The sequence below is a fragment of the Urocampus carinirostris genome, chromosome 15, assembly GCF_059441175.1.
Source record: "Urocampus carinirostris isolate Australia breed hairy pipefish chromosome 15, RoL_Ucar_1.0, whole genome shotgun sequence".
In the NCBI taxonomy this organism is placed as follows: domain Eukaryota; kingdom Metazoa; phylum Chordata; class Actinopteri; order Syngnathiformes; family Syngnathidae; genus Urocampus; species Urocampus carinirostris.
This window is the reverse complement of record NC_142363.1, coordinates 16111855-16131781: the sequence shown is the minus strand read 5'-3', so window position 1 is coordinate 16131781 and position 19927 is coordinate 16111855. Positions and strand designations below refer to the sequence as shown.

Below are 19927 nucleotides of genomic sequence, written 5' to 3'. Positions count from 1 at the left end.
CAGGTCATTTATCTATTATACGTTCTTCTTTTTTATCATTTCAACGTAGTCTTATTGAAGTGATATATAATTCCAAGATGCGGGGGGGGGGCTAAGAAATAAAAATGTTTCTGGAAAATGCCAAAGAAAATTTTAAAGCGTGTGAGCAAGGGTGTTGGCTCATCCGTCTACCTTCCTCTATGTTGCTGCCAGAACAGATGGGATGGACATTCCACAATGTCTGCATGAAGGATGCGTCCACTTGGATGTTGTTGCCATTGGCGATTGATAAATGCTGTCGGAAGGAAGATTGGACACTGCTTAATGTCACCATGTGTCACCAGACACTCTCAGTACCATAGATGAGAAATCTGTGCTTTGAATATTCATTATGGTTCATTATTTACTGCCGGGGTGTCAAAGTCAAATGGACAGAGGACTGAAAAAAAAACATTGAACTTTTAGTCTGACTGATTTTAATATTTTTAAACGTTTCATACAGTATAGTCTAATTCACTCAAACTAACATACTGAAAACATAACAAATATATTCCAATATAATCAGAAAATAGAGCAATATTCTCTTATGGCTGTGTCAGTAATCTTAATGATTAACAGGCCCAGAAGACAAATTTCCTATATACAAAAAAAAACATAACATGAACATGAAATGAGGGAGGCCTATTATTCAGGGACGATCTGTCAGAACCCGAACAGACGGAGGACCCAGACGCGTAACGTTTTCACACAAGCTTTATTTTACGGGAATGGGGCAGTCATGCGCGTGAATACAAATGCCAGTGATTCGGCAATCGCTGGGCGGAAGAAGTAAGGCGGAGAAGTCAGGCGCGGGAAAACAGGAAGCCAGAGGCAGACGAGATCGAAACCAGACAGGACAGACGGGATCGATACAAGATACATTTTATTACTGTTTTGGTAAAAGTTTGCTTACGGTTTTAAGCAAGCACATATTTCTTTCTTTTTTATACCTATTCTGGAGACTAATTGTTTTTACAAGAGAGTTAAAAATGCACTAGTTTAGTGTTGATGGATCATGAAATAAGGAAAACAAAATATTAGACATACATTAGGAAAGTTCCAAACTACAACACTACTCGGATGTGCCATATTTCATTCCATAGAGAATGCTTCACGCTACAGCAAACAGATTGAGTGGCAGCTGTGTCCTAAACTTTCTCCCCAGAGCCTAATGCAACCCTGGGGTGCTGCACATCTCCACAACACACAATAAGGGTGACAGCAAGTACAGATTGTCTGACTTCCATTAGCAACTCCAAAGCACACGATGTCATTTTGTTGAAGGTCACGCCCTCATTGCCAAGGGCTTGCTGTCGCTATTTCCCTTAGATCACTGAGATTGTGCTGTAATAATTTCGAGGTGGTTACGCTCATGTAAAAATCTGGGAAAGGAATGTGGGAGGTGACAAGGTTGTGACAAGGTTGATTACAGCACTGGCCTCTGTCTATTTTAAGAAACAATAACAGCGATATCAATTATGGTAATCTTGCCAAAAAAAGGACATATTTGCCGAGAAGGAACCGGACCTTTTATCCTGTCATGAAATAAATTTTTGGAACATGTATTCGGAGCATGTTTGGGCTTTACAAAACATCAATAGGTGAACATGACAAGCAAGAGATACTTACAAGATACCGCTCAGAGGACACACTGACAAGGATGAGGTCATCGCCAATGCGCACCTTTTCTCCTTCTGATCTCTGCTTGGAGGCAGGGTGGATTGTCCACCAACATGCCTCACCTGCATTGAGAAATGCATTAAAAGACAAAAATGGGATATAAAGGATTGCAAGACTCAGACGACACACAAACTGAAAAAACTGGCCACTGAAAGAGAATTGTCACTCTATGAGACTGAGATTGCGATCATAATTGTTTTTCACAATGATTGTTCTTGTATTCTGCTGTATCTGAGTAAGTAACTTGGATTACAATTTGGAAAAAGAGAAAAAAACATTGTTCTTTTTCTGGTATGGTGTGACACAAAACACTGAAGCTTTGCGGTTACGTTTCTACACCATGTTAGCGTCACAATTTGTCGTACAATATTGTAATCAGAAATACGTTTTTTTACTCTCTTGCTATCAGCAGTATTAAAGAGGGAAGTGAGATCTTAAAGCCTTGATGTAAACGGCTGAATTTTAAGCTAACTAATGTTTTACTATTTTGGAAAAAAATAGCTTAGCACAGTGTTTTTTAACCAGTGTGCCCGGGCACACTAGTTTGCCTCAACAGTTGGTCTAGTGTGCAGCAGGAAGTTGCCTCATTTTATTTTTGGAAAAACAAAACATTAAATTTTTCAATATATTTGCTTCATCCCATTGATCAGCGGAGTAACCTTCATTCTTAACATTATTTTCTTTTTATATACTGCTTATCTGGCCATGAGGTAATACAAATTTAATAACAGTCTGTTTCATGAAGTGGTTTAAGACTGCACTGCAAAAATAGAATAAAAGAGAACAACAAATTAAATCTAACAAGCATAACGACCCGGCGTTGCCGGACTTTGCATTTCCGGGCATTCTACTTGAGCGAGGTTGTTGGGGCCATGCTAGAAGTACCAGGGAGCCACCAGGGAGTGCAAAAGAGCAGTATGAGCGCATGCAGCTCCAGAGCCTCTTTTGCACAAAAGCAGATGTTTATCGATTTTGTTGGTATTTATTAGGGGTGCCTTGACACGAAACCTAGCTAAAGACACTCCCAGAGGCCTAAAGTACTACTGTGTAAATATTCACAAAAATCAGTCTCGCCTTTACGGGGTCTATAAACCACATTCTGACACTCACCAGCAGATTTGGATTTATATACTATAATAGTCTTGATACAGTAGAAATATTGCACATAATTTTAATTTTAAAAATATATATTTTCCACGGCAGATACATTTTGCACATTTAAAGTACTACTTTTGTTAATTATTTAGAAATAAAAAAGAAATTTATTTTTTCCATTTTTCCATTTACATTGCTAGCAAAAGAAGTTAAAAAATTGTAATATCCCAAATTAGAGCAAGAGTCTTGACCAAAGTGAATAAAATGTATTACCTTCCGAGCCAAAATGGTAAGAAAAACTAGATTGTCAATCTATGCAACCTTTAAACAACAAGCAAATATGGTGCCGATAATTAATGTTTCTAAATTTTTGATGGACAGTGTGCCTCGTCTCACAAAGAATTGGGAAACACTGGCTGAAATAAACCAGTGTTTCTCAATTCTTTGTTAGTCTAACTTCTCGGTTGTTTATTATGAAATAAACAATAAACAACTTAGAAGTTAGACTAACGATCTGGGTAGATTAAGGCTATAAATTTGTTGGAGAGATGTAATCGTCTATGACAAAAAAAAAATCTTTTTTCCTCAGAGCTCTGCAGGAAATTTAGTAGATGTAAAAAGGCAAACAGTAAAATATGCTCAGCAACAGCCAAAAGATAGATCAGGAGGAAAAGGTACCAAAGAGAAATAGAATGAGAAAGAACCTTTGGAGGTTTTAAAAAAATCCACTTAAGCCAATTTATTTTACCTGTTGAATCCTCCTGTAGGCCCACATCAAATGACAGTTTATCAGTCTGTGACCTTGATGTCTTCAAACAAGCCAAGTACTGCAGTGGGCACAAATGCACAGATTTAAAATAAAAAACTCAAATACAGTGTCTCGGCTCTTGTCATTTACTCTTGCTTCAAACAATTTTGGTACTGTGGTACCTCTTCATACGAGCTTGATTCGTTCCAGGATCGTGTTTAAAGCTCAAATTGCTCGTGTAATGAGCAAATTTTCCCTGTATGAAATCCTGCCTTGCCAAAAGTATTGAAGTGAAACCTAAATAGCTATATAACACATCTTCCTGTTCACTAAAGAAAACATGCATACATGAATTTAACATAAGTACAGCAATGAGATTAAAAAAAAAACACATTATCAAAATGAAATGTGAGTTTATTATGAGCAGTTACAATGGTTAAGTCTCTGTAATGAATGTGCACGCATGGTGCAGAGGAAGGTTGTGAGCGGCGTGTAGCAATCTTTATAAGTTTTTTATTTTTATTTCTTAAATGTGTCATCATACCCATTTCCGTATCGTCTTGGTCACGGGTAGCGGCCAACAACGTCATCATAGATTGCTCGTGTTTCCGCTTTATTTTACCTGCTCTCGGTAAATAGTCGCAGCTTAGGGTTAATCTTGTCTAAACTATATCTATCTATCTATCTATCTATCTATCTCTCCTCTCTCTCTCTATCTGTCCTATCTCTATATATATATATATATATATATATATATATATATATATATCTCATCTCATCTCATTAGCCGTACCGCTTATCCTCAGTAGGGTCGCGGGGGGGCTGGAGCCCATCCCAGCAATCATCGGGCAGTGGGCAGGGGACACCCTGAACTGGTTGCCAGCCAATCGCAGGGCACACAGGGACAGACAACTCATTCGCTCATTCACACCTAGGGACAATTTGGACCGGCCAATTCACCTGAAATGCATGTCTTTGGAATGTGGGAGGAAACCGGAGTGCCCGGAGGAAACCCACGCAAGCACGGGGAGAACATACAAACTCCGCACAGAAAGTCTGGAGCTGGATTTGAACCCACGACAGGTTCCCATGACATGAACTGTGCCGCACAAGCGCTAACCACTGCGCCGCCGTGCTTATACATATATATATATATATATATATATATATATATATATATATATATATATATATATATAGGGGGCAGCACAGCAGGCGCGGTGGTAAGCGCGTGTGCGACACAGTTCTGAGGTCATGGGTTCAAATCCAGCTACCAACCTTCCTGTGCGGAGTTTGCATGTTCTCCCTGTGCTTGCGTGGGTTTCATCCGGGCACTCCGCTTTCCTCTACATTCCAAAAACATGCATGTCAGGTTGAGTGGCCGGTCCAAATTGTCCCTAGGTGTGAATGAGCGAACGAACTGTCTGTCCCTGTGTGCCCTGCGACTGGCTGGCAACCAGTTCAGGGTGTCCCCTGCCCATAGCCCGAAGAAGGGATGGGCTCCAGCATATATATATATATATATATATATATATATATATATATATATATATATATATATATATATATGATTGTCTGGATTAGGGGTTAGTCTTTTGATTTTCCATTCTCAAATGGCAGATGCCCCTGAAATGCTACCCAAAAATGGTTTCGTGTTTTAATGGGGGTGACTCTCTAATGGCCTAAAGTCATTCTATATTTATTTTTTATTTTGCCTGAAGTAGTTTGCATGTGCATGGGTGGTGAGTGGTCACAAGCGGTGAGTGGTTACAAACGTTGAGCAGTGAATTTCATTCTCCTTCGTATAGCAAGATTTTGGTTGCAAATAAACTTGTGTACTGAAATTCTTGTATTTATAGATGCTCGTACAAAGAGGTACCACTGTATTTTGCAAAGTCTTACCATGGAACTGAACGAGTGGCGTAGGAGGATGGCGTGCCCGTACAGGAGAGTCTTGTGGCCGCCACTCTGAGCTGCCTGGGGACATGATTCCCACATATCCACAGTTATTTAAATTACACGTCACCTTGGCAAGGACCCTCTCACAGACATCTACAGCCTCATGCTGGGAGCACATATCTTGTGAAAGGCGTGGCTGCCCCCTGGGATATGTGCAAATATACAAAGTCATCTTTCCTGCAATACCATTAGAGGAATGAAGGAAAAATGCTAAACTACGGTGATAAGCGGGGAAAGGTCCACCTATTGTGGAGCTTAAGATGCAAAAAGGAACATAGGATATCTCGAAAGGTGGAGTAATTTTAATGCTGCTTTTGTTGCGCTGACTATATTACGTACTCACCTTTCTTATCAGCCTCTAGGAAGCATTAAGAAGAGAGTTTCATTAAGTTTTTCACTGTGGTTGTTTTTACCAATATGTTTATACATTGTCAATAGGTAGGCTGCATATCATCCTATTTGTTCAACCACAAAATGAGATGACACAGCATGAAGTTAAGATAGTAGATACACATTTTTGTATTCTTTTTATTTGTCTATCTACAGTAAAATGTCAATAAAAGAGGAAATTCTTATTCAAAGCTTGATTTAAAACAGAACTGATATTAATTTGAGCCAAAGCTTTAAAGGGACATTTTGTATTATTTAGCGTCCCCAGTGGTTAAAAAAAAACTTTGTTTAAAACAATATATATTTTTATATTGATATGAATAATGAGCGAAAAAATACATGCGCTGTGGTATAGACATGCAATATTTCAAATACTTTTAAGTCTATTTGTCAGAACATGAGTCTCACCTACAGAGAACTGACATGATTGTTAGCCATTTTGCTACTACAGGTACCCCAAAAACCCTGTGAAGGTCCCGCCAAAGAAATAATAAGAAAAATGGTACAATTTGGTTACATTGTACCTCTATTGTTTGTATTTTCCTTGTAATTTGCCCTCATTTTTGGTAGCACTACACAATACAGCAACATCTAGTGATCACTTTAAAGGTGTTCAGTTCTTGAAATAGCTCACCGGGTATAGGTTATCGATTTTCACAGGCAATTTTAAAATTTAAACAATGGAAAAGACTAATGGAACGGTTTTTTATTGGTTGTATATATTTGGCTAAGGTTGTGTATAGTATGATCAAACCTAAATATTTCAAACTATATTTATTGTTAAAATTTGAAGCACTGGAACTTCGCTTGGATTTGAAAATATCATAAGAAATCATTCAAATGATTAGCGTCTTTACCTTCATAGTAACTCTGTATCCATAGTTTCAAAATGAGCTTTTTTGCGGGATGTTTTCTTTGTAGTTGAATGAGCATATCTTAGCCCCACTCCAAATAAAAAACAATCCAGTAAACCATTATAATAACATTTTTATAACATAGTACAGATATGGTGGCATTTATTAAAAATATCGGTTTAATATATTTTCTAACTACCATAAGAAATCATTGACATGTTAAATGTCTTGACATACATAGGAATTCCTAATCCGTAATTTTAGGATGATTTTTTTGCATAATATATATTTTTCTTGACTGAGAACACCATTGCCTCACTTTAAACAATAACAACATATTAACTCTGATAATAACATAGTAATATCATTTTAATAACATGATACCAGTTCTTAAAAGAAGTTCTCCGCTTCAAAAAGATTTGGTGCCTTTGCTGTGCTTTATATGAAATATGTACCGCCACGGACTGCCAGAACCCCAGCCAGTCAGCAATTTACTGCCTACTACTGCAATGGCTACCAAATTTGTGTGCAGCTGCTTGAAGTATACTGAATTTAATGCAGTGTGACACATCCAGCTGCAATCACCACGACCAATAAATTCCAGTCTCCCACCCCTGCAGGAAGTCATCTCAATAGAGGGAGTGCAGAGCGAGCAATTGAGGCTAAAAAAAAAACATTTAAGAGATGTTACCACAACTATTAAAATGAGCAAAGGCATCAACCATAGCTAATGCAACCATAGAGATGAGGTGTTTTAACCAAAATGGATAAAAGAAGATGTAAAAGGTACCCACTGCTGGCAGCCATTGGCCTCAAGTGACATCTTTAAATTCACAGTTTGGCATAAAATCCTTTCAAGGTGCAGCATTCTGCATTATTAGCCAAATTGTTGCGTTGTAGAGGGAACCACAAATAGAGCGAGACAACTGCACATTCGATGTCTCCGGGGCAACGCCTGCTGATGGATAGATATCAATCACCACGGGGTTGGTATGCGCTTGGTGTGTTATCTTTGTGGGTCATGATGGTTCCCTCGCCGGGTCTGAGTTTGGCTAAATCTGAGCTAAACAGATTTGTGTTTCAGCCGCCATCTATTGATAAGACCATCTTGCAGCTTTTATTGATTTCAGCATCTTGGCCTGGACACATTTAACCTCTAGCTCCCCTTTCATGTTGCTTCCTTCAATGACATTTCAGTTAAGGCGAAAAATGAAAAAGAGGCAGGCAATTATGATGACGGAAATGCACAAGTTGGTTGTTGTGATATTATTGTTAAATGATTTATTTTGTGGCTGACTCAGTCTAGTAACCCAACTTCCGATCATTAACCTGATATAAATATGATTAGAAAATAGTAATGGAATTATAAGTTGTTATTTTAGAAATTGCATATCAAACTGGGTGCCCTTTGCGCTAATTTGTGACAAAAAGTAGCTCTCAGCCTGAAAAAGGTTGGAGACCCCTGCTGTACGGTATTAATTATTCATAAGAACTCATAATACAATTTTTTAGAATATCATCAAGTATATTTGTCCCACTCTGAATAAAAATGAGATAATAATATAACTGACGTGAAGTCAGGGGAGAGAGATAAGGCTGTAGCTCACCTGTTATCACAGAAAAATACAATTAAAATATATTAAATGGTTACATTAATTCAGCGTTAAAAATCATTCTCATTTAACTTCAAAATTGTTGGATTTTCTTCCAAAATCACTGAATGTTCACATTATGAATATTATTGTTCCAATTAGTTTGTAATGTATTACTGTGTGTGTGTGACTGTGTTTTACTGTGTTAAGCGTTAGCAGGGGCAGAGTGAGGCACGCAATACTCTGGCCTCATGACAGAGGGCGATAGTGGGAGGAAGGATTCTCAGCCCCTAACAAGAGCATTACTGATAGTTTTGACAAGCCAAGAAATCCAGTAATTATTTTCTCATTGCATGGCCTTTTTTATAAGGGAAGATTAGTATTTATCTGTTGATGCTTTCATTGAAAAAAGCAGTTTGTACCATTTTACTGTGCAAAGTGGCTGCAGATGTGAGGCATGCAATTTTCTTGACTTATGGCAGACGCAATAGTGCGACCAAATATTCTAATTTGACACACACCTCAGGCCCAAGCAATAGAAGTAATGATCATATTAGCAAGCTAACTGCAAATTGAGCCATCCAGTACTTTTTATCTCGTTGCATGGACATATTTTCATAATTGATCATTAAATATCTATCTATGTTTTTCAAAAAGAGCTGTGCATATACTTTGTTTAGAAGTTAAGGTGACAATGCAACAATTTATATATTGCTTTATTGCTCTGCCAATCAATGATAAATATATACGTCCATTTATTTGAAAATCTGACTGTGCTTCACCAGACACAATCCTTATCTCACATCAATAAAATATAATAATGATGAATAAAAAGTAACAACAAAGAAGAAGAAAAATAGGTTATTTTAAAAACACATATCAACTGGTAGGTCTTTGAACTATTTTGTAACAAAGAACTAGTTCGCAGCCTCAAAATTGTTCATTTATTTTTCATTGTATGGGAAGTAATTTATTGACAAAGAGTCAAGTCAAGGTATTTTTATTTGTATAGCGTTGTTGTTTCCCTATAAAATAAACGTCTTGGCTTAGGACGTCTCGCGAAGTGCTTTCAAGCGTTTATTGGCTTTATAGAAGGGCGGTGCAAAAACAGCTAGCATAGGATAGCATAGGATAGAATATATATCCAATCGAGCATTACCTCAGTGTTTAATAATTTGAGCCGCCTTATTCCCATGGCCGCCACCCATAATTCCTCGCCAGAGCACAGGAATGGCGGAACCAATGAGCTGCCCTTCAAAGCGGCAAAGCTGCAGCCCTGATACATCCATTTATCTCCGACATCAAGGCCGTGAAAAAGATCGACTAACAGCTGGGGATTTATTGGAATCCTCATTGTCATCAGCCACGTGACATTAAGGAGGGAAATGGCTAAATCGCTGAGAAGACACTAAGTAATGGCTATAGCTTTTGAAAATGTTTCTCGTAACTGAGGGGATTTGAGTTCCTGCTCACACAGGGGATGTAGACTATACATTAAAAACAAATCAACAGAAAAATACGTCTTGGACAATACTTAGCAGTGAAGGAGGAAATCTTCGAGTGGTTTGAAGCCGGTAGACAAAATTAATATGGAGTGTCTCAAGCTTTCAACATTGCACAAGAAATATGAAAGCCTCACCGCTTCCACAGGTTGGTGTACACGTTTTCCTAATTTCATTTTAAATTGTGGCTATTTTTAAGCAGTTGTAGGGGGTCGACTTCAATTTGAATGTATACAGTAATTTGTAATTACTTCCAGAGTCACACATTATTTTTGAGTGTCAGTAATCCAGGGGTTAATGAAACTACTTTTTAAATGAAGTAACGGTAACTTATTACATTTTTCACTAACGCACCTAACACTGCTGTCGATACGCTGAACAAGTTTAGATGTTCTGATGTCTAGAGTGGCTCAAATCATGCTGCGATGAACAACTAACAGCAACCAATAATCCGACACTTGGCTGAAAGAGTGGTAAAATAAATTCAATTTGTTTCTATCTGTAATATATTCAGAAGTCACAAAATTCTCCACCATGTATGCACATCAACCCGTATTCCTATCATGAAGACAAATACTTCAGCATGATGTGTCTCTTTATATCAAATGGTATGAAAGCGGAACATACCCATCGATCCGGGCCCCGTGTCTACCGTGGCGAAGATGAAGATTGAACACAGAAAATAAAATACAAAGATGGTCAATAAGACAGGAAGTTCACTTATACTAATAAAATTGAGCAAATTCACCAAGTATTGATTAAACCTGGACCCAAACTACAGTTTGTCTCATTATTCTTGAACTAGCTTGCTAATGACCTCTTTGCACGTTTTTTTTTTTTTTTTGTTGACAAAACAGTGCAACTAAATTGGACCTCTGCTTTACCTCATTAATATTCATGTAGGCTTGGACCCTCATGGCTGCACTGAACTTATTTAGGCTATTAATCTTGAAATTTAAAGTTTGCTGACTGAAGACAGAATAAAATAACTCATTAAAATATATATTCCTCTTACACAGCTCAATGTACACTGTGTTTGTCTTTAATATACATTGCTCACCCCTTCGTTGTTCTGCCCACTTTTAGCCAACATTTCTTGCAGGGCCCGCACCGACAACGACTGTTCCAGCACAAAAGTACAGATGCATAGGTCTGGAGGAACATACTGCAGGAACAGAAGAGTAACACGGGTTAGTCATTAGGATACAATTCTGGAAGATTTCTTCTTTGAATTGGCCTGAATGATTGTATTCCTAAAAATAGGATAAAGTGTGAGGTTTATTTTGAATTAATATGTTGTTTTGGTTGATTAAAAGCCAATGGCCACAAAACGTCCGCAAACACATTTAGTGAATGTTCATATTCTTTCAGGAAGGCACAAAAAATAAGGTTATTATTTAATGCTGGTTAATTGTATACAAGAGAGATAATAACTATAGACCAATAGGTGTCTTTTGAAAATACCTGGGCATGATAGGGCAGGCTATATAGGGGTAGCTATATTACTATCTTAAAGTTTTAAGGCCTGACATTTTTTATTCAGTAAGCGAGCTTCTGTATTTGTCTAGCAAAAACAGCATGCTAAGGCTATTAGTATTAGTAACGCTAGGTGGTGATTAGTAGCTGTTGAAATATTGAAATGTGTCACAGCCTATATTTAGTCCTGTTTTTTATGATTTCTTCATTTACAACTTCTTCATTTATTTAGTTTAATTATATAACTTCTTCAATCAGGATTCAGTCAGGATTATAAAGCTACTCCATTGTTTCATGTGTTTTATAGTAGCCAGATCTGCTGCACACTTGGTGCTCGTCAGGGGCTTCGTATAAATGGACTGCGATGACATTCTTAGTTATAACATGGTTGCAATCCTGCCTGCTAAAGTGCCCACTACCAGTTACCTGTGCCGTGCCCCCGAAAGACTGGCATTAATTCCTTCAGCCGTGAGTTGTTCGGACTGCATTTTTTGTTCATGTTTTTCCCTTCCTCCCTGTGCAGAGCGCCTTAACTTTTAGAATGTCCACTGCACAAAAGCTATTTAAGGTCAACAAAAACATAGTGCCAGAAAACACCCATAAATTATTCATTCAGAAAGAGGGAAATTATAACTTAAGGGGCCGTAGTGAATTCATAATCCCAAAGGTGAGAACCACCATGAAAAGTATGTGTGTGTCTGTGTGTGGAGTCAAACTTTGGAACAATTTACAAGACGAGATCAAACAAGGTCCAACTATTCACTTGTTCAGGTTTAGATACAAAGAAACATTCCTTGCGGAATACAGAGATGAGGAGGGTGGGGTATGAGTGGTGAGGGAGATTTGAATAGTGCGTCTAGTTAACTTTGTGTTATTGTTGCTATTCTTATATCATAACTGTTATTATTAATATCATTACAATTGTTGTTATATCATTGGTGTTTTTGGTGGGGAAGATGAAGGGGTAGATAATATAAGCATTTGCTTCTTACTACCCCTTTTCGAACATATTATGTAACGTTATTTTGTTGTTGAGTTACTGTTTTTGTTCTGTTTTTATTTTGATGTTCTAATAAAGTTTTCATTCATTCATTTATTCAAAATAGCATTAAACATACAAGGCAGCCAAGACTAAAGAGTAAAAGGGTGGAACTCTATGCACCACGTCCAAATAAGATAGGAGTGATAATGTTTTGTTTTTTTGTTGTTTCTGAAGAGGAATAAAACCAGATGGCGTAATAAAAACCATCCACCCGAATCCCTGTGGTTGATTAACAGCCCACCTTTGACCCCTCGAAGCAATGTTGAACTGCCGAGAGAGCGTGGCAGTAAAATGAAGGTGAAATGGATAATGAGTGTCCATTCCTGTCATGATACATTCTCGCAGGGCAAACCAGTGGGATTGCTTTACAGCAGCGTGTTACTTCATGTTTGGTCTATCAATGTCCATCATCAAGGTTAATACGCAGCATTGGTGGGTGTTGCTTTAGCAATATTAAATCATGTTTTAATCAAGTGAGCAATAAACCTTTTAAGACAGAGTTATGGCTTATTAATTTCACCTACTTAGCTTGAGTGAAGATTATACTTTATGCAAAGGGGAGTAAAAGATTATCCCTATGATTATCCCATGTGTCACAGTTACCTGGTGACCTAGCTAGTTAATCACCATTCACAGGTCAATCAATTGGTTACCCTGTAAATACACATACAATCCATCCTGGCGTTTTGTAAAACTTTTTATAAGATAAACATTTTCTGTTAAGCTTCTGATATTTGTTATTTACGGACAGAATGCAATTGCATTAAACATAAATCGCACATAATTAATGATTGTTTAGTGCAATAATGATTTTAAAATGTTGATGTTAATACTTAATCTTTTTATTCTAATATTTTGTGATACATGTATTTATTTTCTAAAGCCAGTGATGTCAAACTACTTCACCACAAGGGCCACATGGTAGAAATATTACAGCAGCTGGACCAGTAAAACAATGGCATAAAAGTGTGCCTTAGTTTGGGGGCTGGGGGTCTTTTGGGAGGCTCGCGATTAAATAATGATTCATGGATCTAGTAATCATTTGATCGTTGATGATTTTCTTTCCCTCAATTTTTTTCCTTCTTTAAGATGTCATCTCTTGTTGTGTTTATAAATTGCTTGTTTGTAAAAAAAAAAATTAAACAAAACTGAATTTCCAATGCATTTTATTTATGTCAGGAAAACTCATGCAGACTGAAAAGTGACAAAAATAATTTTGACATTCTGATTTAAATGATTAAATTGTTCTTCAAAAGTACTAAAGTTTCTGCTATTTATTTTTAGTGTTTTAATGAAAATGTTTACCTGATTATGAGAACTTTGCTGTTAGATTTCATATCTATAATAGAAAGTATGGCCCTAAGACGAACATTCGTCGTTGACTTTTGTTTTGCGTAAAATAACATAGGAATGAGTTTCCTCATTGTTCTCTAGTTGATTAATGGTAGTCAGGCACATGGTTTTGGTGACATCCAGGGGACATATTTAAAACTGCAAGAAGCTCCTTTTTCTCTTGTGCTTCCCTAAACATTGTCTCGCTGGTCACATATAATGATGGCAAGCTGCAGATTGACCTGTGTTCTGGGCTAAACCAATGAGAAAAGTATTAATGGTTAATATATTAGCTGGTTGTACTGTGTTGCGCAGCAATGATGTCAAACTATGCTTGTGCTTCATCGACTTACTCAATAAAACGTGAAGTAGATGGATTTTTTTCAGAACTTTGATGTGGTAAGTACAGTAGAAAAAGCAACTCTAGCTTCAAAGCAATAATAAGGTTGAAAGCCATTACCACAAGTGACAAAACTATCTATGAAAGTCTATGAAGAGTAAGCCAGAAATACAATTTAAGGAAATCTTCAGCAGACTGCAAGTCCATGGAAGAAAAGAAATCTCTGAACCTTAAGAACATAAAAGAGTTTGCTGATAAAGCGCTTTTCAGCACACCCCTGCCAGTATCACTGACGGTTTCCTGCAACAAAAGAAGGGCCTCAATGGATTTTTGGTTCCTAAGGATCTCCTCTCTAGTCTTACTTTTTTACAATTTTCTACAACCATTTTATTTTATTGAGTTATTTAATACTGAGATATTTGATACTTAATTTATAATTTTGTGACTAGATTAGTGGCTAAATTACCTGAGTGTGGAGACTAACAAGAAAGTTTCTGATAAGCTATGTATGAAAATTTACCAAAGAAAATATTGTCTTTGATTTGTTGTAATGTAAATTTAAAGTGTTCTTCATTTTGTCTGCAGAAAATGCATGTGGAAAAAAGTGCCGCACAGTTTACTTTGTAGAAAAATTTGTAGAGATGTTTCCGCACTGATCCATACAAAAAGTAAAAGAATCGGAGTAACTGCGTTTGTTATAGGTATAGGTGGTTGCAACAATGCAAGTTTATCGCCACAATTAAGTTCTCATTGACTTACATCAGTAAAAGCAGAATATGTATTGATTGGTGGATTTTAGGTTACCCTAGAATCTAGGATCTAGATGTAAAAAAATGCCAGGAAAAAGCTCACTGAGTACTTTTTGTTTTGTTGACTCAGTATTTTTCCAAGAAAGACATTCCACTCTCCCAGGCCAGAACAAGTTTGGTCATAATTACAATCTTTCACAATCAGATAGGTCGCTCCAGAAGTGAAATGTCCTATAAAACTGATTTAGCATTTTTGGTTTTGCTGACCCAGCAGTTCTCCCAGAAAGGCATTCAAATGGTTTGCGTCTCAACGCAGTTGATGCTCTAATGGCGCATAGCCATTCTAGTTGTTTTCTGTTTTCTTTGGTTCAAGTGCCCTCTGGTGGTAAGTTTGTTGATGCACTTTATTTTAATGAGGCATATTTTGGCCATGTAGGTTAAGGAAAGGGAAAAAAACAGATTTTAGATTTTCTGCAACTTGACACCGTATGAGTGTATCACCAGATAGGAACGGATTAAATCATTTCTGTTTTTCACATTCAAAGAACAGTGTGCATTATTTAGTGTATTTTGGCGTTTTAAAAAAACACTTCATCCATTAAAAATAAGTTATGTTAATTGATTAAAAAATAATCATAAATATTTGACCTATCATGAAAACATGCGATATTTCAAATACTCGTAGGTCATTTGCATTTATTTTACATAATATGAGCCTCACATGAAGGGGGTTGATATATTTGTCCGCCATCTTGCTGTTACGGGTGTCCCAAAACCCTCAAAAAGGCTGAGCAAAAAAAAGGTAAAATGGTGCATTTTTGTCACTTTGAGGCTCCGTAGTTTGCATTCTTGTTTTGATTTTTGACACTAGGTTTAAACTTAATGATAACTGTATCAAGTGCCCTTTATCTATGTAGAATTGTGACCTTACCTATTTAGCGTTTTATGGACACATTTACAGGAAATCACTTCATGTATTTGTTAGTATCTGTAATTACTACAGAAACAAACACACATGCAACACAAGGAAATGATTGCAGCTAGTAGCAAAAACATGACTTCTCTTTAACACATAAAACACAATTTTGTGACTTTTTTCCCCTCAAAATAAAATGTGTCTTTTTTTAACATCGTCATTTTCCCTCCAAATACTCTATTAATGTATGACTGTCATGGAGGGTTGTATGGATGGATAGAAGATAAAAAGTTTTGCGTGCCTACCTTGGCCTCAGACGTGGGCTCCAGATAACACAGCCGGTTTCCCAGGCCCTCAGCAGCCAGGCAAAACTTTCGATTCTCTTTCTGGATGCAGGCCACGCACTGGAGCACCACTTCATCATCCTGTCAACACAAAACAGATTTCAATCTGCGTGTGCTCTCATGAAGCCACCTGGCCGCCTCAAACCTCTTGGTCAGGACACTCTATGTAACTGATAAGTGGTCAGTTATATGGTTCATTGACAGTGCAATAATAAATAATTACAGGTAGATAGTTTGAAAAAACAAAAAAACTCAAAGGTCAGTCACAGCAGTTATAGGCACTCTTTGGTATTGCCTGCTTTTTTGCATTAATTGGTTCAGACATTATATTCAAAAAGCAGTTTTTTTTAAGTTTTGGTGTATTGGTGCTCAACATGAGACATAAAAGCTACATTTCAGGTTTAAAAAAAATGACTTTAAAATGATTATGCAAATAATCATCAAAATAATCTTTTTTTTCTGTTATTATCCTGTTATAGGCGCCACCTCGGAAAGTGTTTGAGAGAGACCACATCTCACTTTATTGTGGTTATGTGTGTTTTATTGCATTTTCTGCCCAATGGGTTAGAAACAATTTAGTGTTAAGGGAACAGAAAAGAGGAAAACATTGATGACAACACATTGATCGAGTTGAAGAAGGAAAGAACTGTGAAATACGAAAATGGTGTACATATGTCTGCCATCTAAGCGCTACTTAAAGGTACATTGAATTGTTTAAAATTGTCTTGTTTTTTATTAAAATAAAGGTTTTGGTTATGTTTTTTTTAGTAGGTGGGTATTTTTAAACCGATTTTAGGGGGTCAATTAACATACAATATCAGCTTATATGCGAGAATAAACGATATATTTACAGTACACTAAGAATGAGTTATGAACCCAAATAATAATCTGAGCTGGACAGAATGCAAAATGTAGCGTAAAGTAGCAAAGGACGTTCGTACCAGACAAAGATATTGCATAAAGCCCAATTTGTTTACGCTTTAATCTGCTGAATTAATATACAGAATATATGTATTATACGATTTCACTCCTTGGATGAAAATGTGGTGGTTAATTTTAGTGCTGCACAACGAATCGACAAAATGAATTAAAATCGATGATTAAAAGTGTTAGATCATCGATTCGTTGTATCATGTGATTTATGAGCCACCAAAAACGTTAAATCAATGCAACCATTTCGTCGTGACACTGGGAACTGTGGTACTGCTCTTGTCCAGCAGAAAGCGCCAAGACAGTTTTTTTTTAATGAAAAAAAACTATGGTAACTTTTTTATATAATACATTTTGAACATTGCATCATTTACCAACAAAATTGACATTAAAGTTTCAACTTTGTTGCGTTTGACTGTTTCATCTTGAAACAAAGTCAACAATTGTCAAGGGAACAGACAAAAAGAGAGAAAAACAAACAGAAAATAGATATAAAATAAATAAAATAAAAAGAAAAGTAATGATAATGACATGTTTAACTCCAGCCAGCAGGAAAATTTTTGACTATATATATAAAGTGGGTTTGTTAACATATTTGATTTTCTTTTTTTCTTTTTTTGTGCATTAAGAAAAATCTACACAAATTGAAATGTATTGCTTTTTCTTTTTTTTGTTTTGTATGATAAGTCCAAATTTAATATGATCTGTGGAATAGGTGTTAGGAAAAGAGTATCTTATATACCTTATTTGCAGGTGTATAGCACACATTTCAATGCATTTTTTTCTATTATCAAATTAATTGACAAACACTTCCATTTTTTTTACATCATAGAATATTTTGTGCGCTATCGTCTATCTGTCCAAAACTTCAATATTTAAATAAGTAGGAGGGAAATTAGATATCCAATTTATCGTTTATTCAGAACAATAATCGACCGATTCATTGATTATGAAATTAATCATTAGTTGCAGCCCTAGTTGATTTATTGCATCCAAAAATGTACAATCCTATTCCACAGCACTCAATGAAAACCATACATTTATATCTTAGTATCCTGCTGGCCAAAGATAGCATATGCCTGAATCCCATACACATTCTACTCCAAAGATGCACAATTCATTGCACATTCCTCAAGCATAGCATGGCATGCTAGAAATACAAAACTAAGCACTCAAGTGCGCCACATGGAGTTAATGCATTACGCAAAATCACACGTACACACATCACAAAGTGTTTTTCTTCTCCCTCGACTGGCTAATTGGGAGGTTTTCCTTCCTAAAAGTGATGATCAAACACATCCATGGCTGATCCCTTTGAGTCGGCCCAATCTCTTTAAGGCTACTTACACTGTATGGTGCAAATTAGGTTGAAGCAATTGGTTATGTTATTCACTGTTTTGAAGCGAAGTAATAGGGTGCATAAATAAATACATGTAAAGTATGTGTAGTATGGATTACAATTTTGTCTAAGAGTGATGTGTTTTGAGAACGACTTACTGGACTTTAAAGTCTGTATTTTTGTCGTTCAGTGCTTTTTTCGTCGGCATTAAACTACCTTTCAAATAAACAAGCAAAGACAGTATGAAGTCAAAACACTGGTATAGGGATGAGTCTGGAATATTCAGGCTATCTTAGCCCCATTCTGTGAGTACACTTCAAGACAGTTTCTGTAAAACTCCAACGACAGGTAAATATCTTTTGAGGTTTTTCTTATTTTTCATGTTTTTGAACGACTGCATTCCAACCTGTTCTTCAAATAGCTGTTTGACCACATGATTCAAATTAAGGCGTACATCCAAAATCCTAAAGAATTGTTTTGAAAATTAGGTTTGATATACCCTTTCACTGCTCCAATTGAAAAAGAGGGAAACATTGATGATTGATGCTTCTTAGCTGGAGACCCTGCAGCTGAGTCATGGACCCCAGAGTGCAACAGGCAGCAAAGAGAAACACCAACTACCCATACTTTAATTTCAGTGAAGACAATAAGTATTTGAACACCCTGCTGTTTAGCTATTCATCCAACTAAGAAATCATAAAGCGGTCTGAAACTTTCATTGTAGGTGCATTTTAACTGTGAGAGCGATGAATTAGAAAGAAAAGTCCAGAAATCACAATGCATGATGATTTTAACAATTTATTTGTGTAATACATCTGAAAATAAGTATTTGAACACCCGTGTACCATCTAGAATTCTGACCTTGAAAGACCTGTTAGTCCACCCATTATAGGTCCACCTACACTCTATTTATTATCCTGAATAAGATGTTTGAGGTGGATAGCTGCATAAAGACACCTCTCCACCCTGTACAATCAGTAAGACTTGAACTTGTAACCAAAGAGCAGTCTAAAGACACGAGAGACAAAATTGTACACCTCCACAAGGCTGAAAAGGGCTATGAAGCAATTGCCAAGCAACGTGGTAAAAAAAATCTCCACTATTGGAGCAATCATTAGATATTGAAAGATGCTAAACATGATGGTCAATCTTAATCAGAGTGTAGCCCCATGCAAGATATATCTTCGTGGGGTCTCAATGACTCTAAGAAAGGTGAGGAATCAGCCCGGAACTACACGACAGGAGTGTGTCAGTGACCTGAAAAGAGCTGGTACCAATGTTTCCAATGTAACTGTATGTAAAACACTTAGAAGTCAGGGTTTGGAATTATGCATGGCACGAAGGTACCCCAGCTTAAACCAGCACATGTCAAAGCCTGTTTTAAGTTTGCATATGACCATTTGGATGATACAGAGGAGTCATGGGAGAAAGTTTTGTGGTCAGATGAGACCAAAATAGAGCTTTTTGGTCATAATTCCACTAAGCATGTTTGGAAGAAGAATAACGAGTAAAACGCCTCCATGATTTCTAAGTGGGAGAAATAGCAAAACAGCAGGGTGTTCAAATTTACCATATATATGCAGTAATGACACGCCATAATGCGGTTTCCTTTCACGGTCCT

The 19927-nt window shown here is 36.8% G+C and overlaps 1 protein-coding gene across 1 annotated transcript in view; it reads right to left on the bottom strand.

Moving 5' to 3' along the window:
* The window catches only part of LOC148351699 (ryanodine receptor 3), a 168800-nt gene that overhangs the window by 122158 nt on the left and 26715 nt on the right, over positions 1 to 19927 (bottom strand). The window contains exons 2-7 of the mRNA XM_088353681.1: positions 15999 to 16118; positions 10899 to 11003; positions 5444 to 5518; positions 3542 to 3620; positions 1648 to 1760; positions 172 to 274 (exon numbers count right to left, since the gene is read on the bottom strand). Coding sequence (XP_088209807.1) covers positions 172 to 274; positions 1648 to 1760; positions 3542 to 3620; positions 5444 to 5518; positions 10899 to 11003; positions 15999 to 16118 — 595 coding nt within the window. The remainder of the gene's footprint in view (positions 1 to 171; positions 275 to 1647; positions 1761 to 3541; positions 3621 to 5443; positions 5519 to 10898; positions 11004 to 15998; positions 16119 to 19927) is intronic.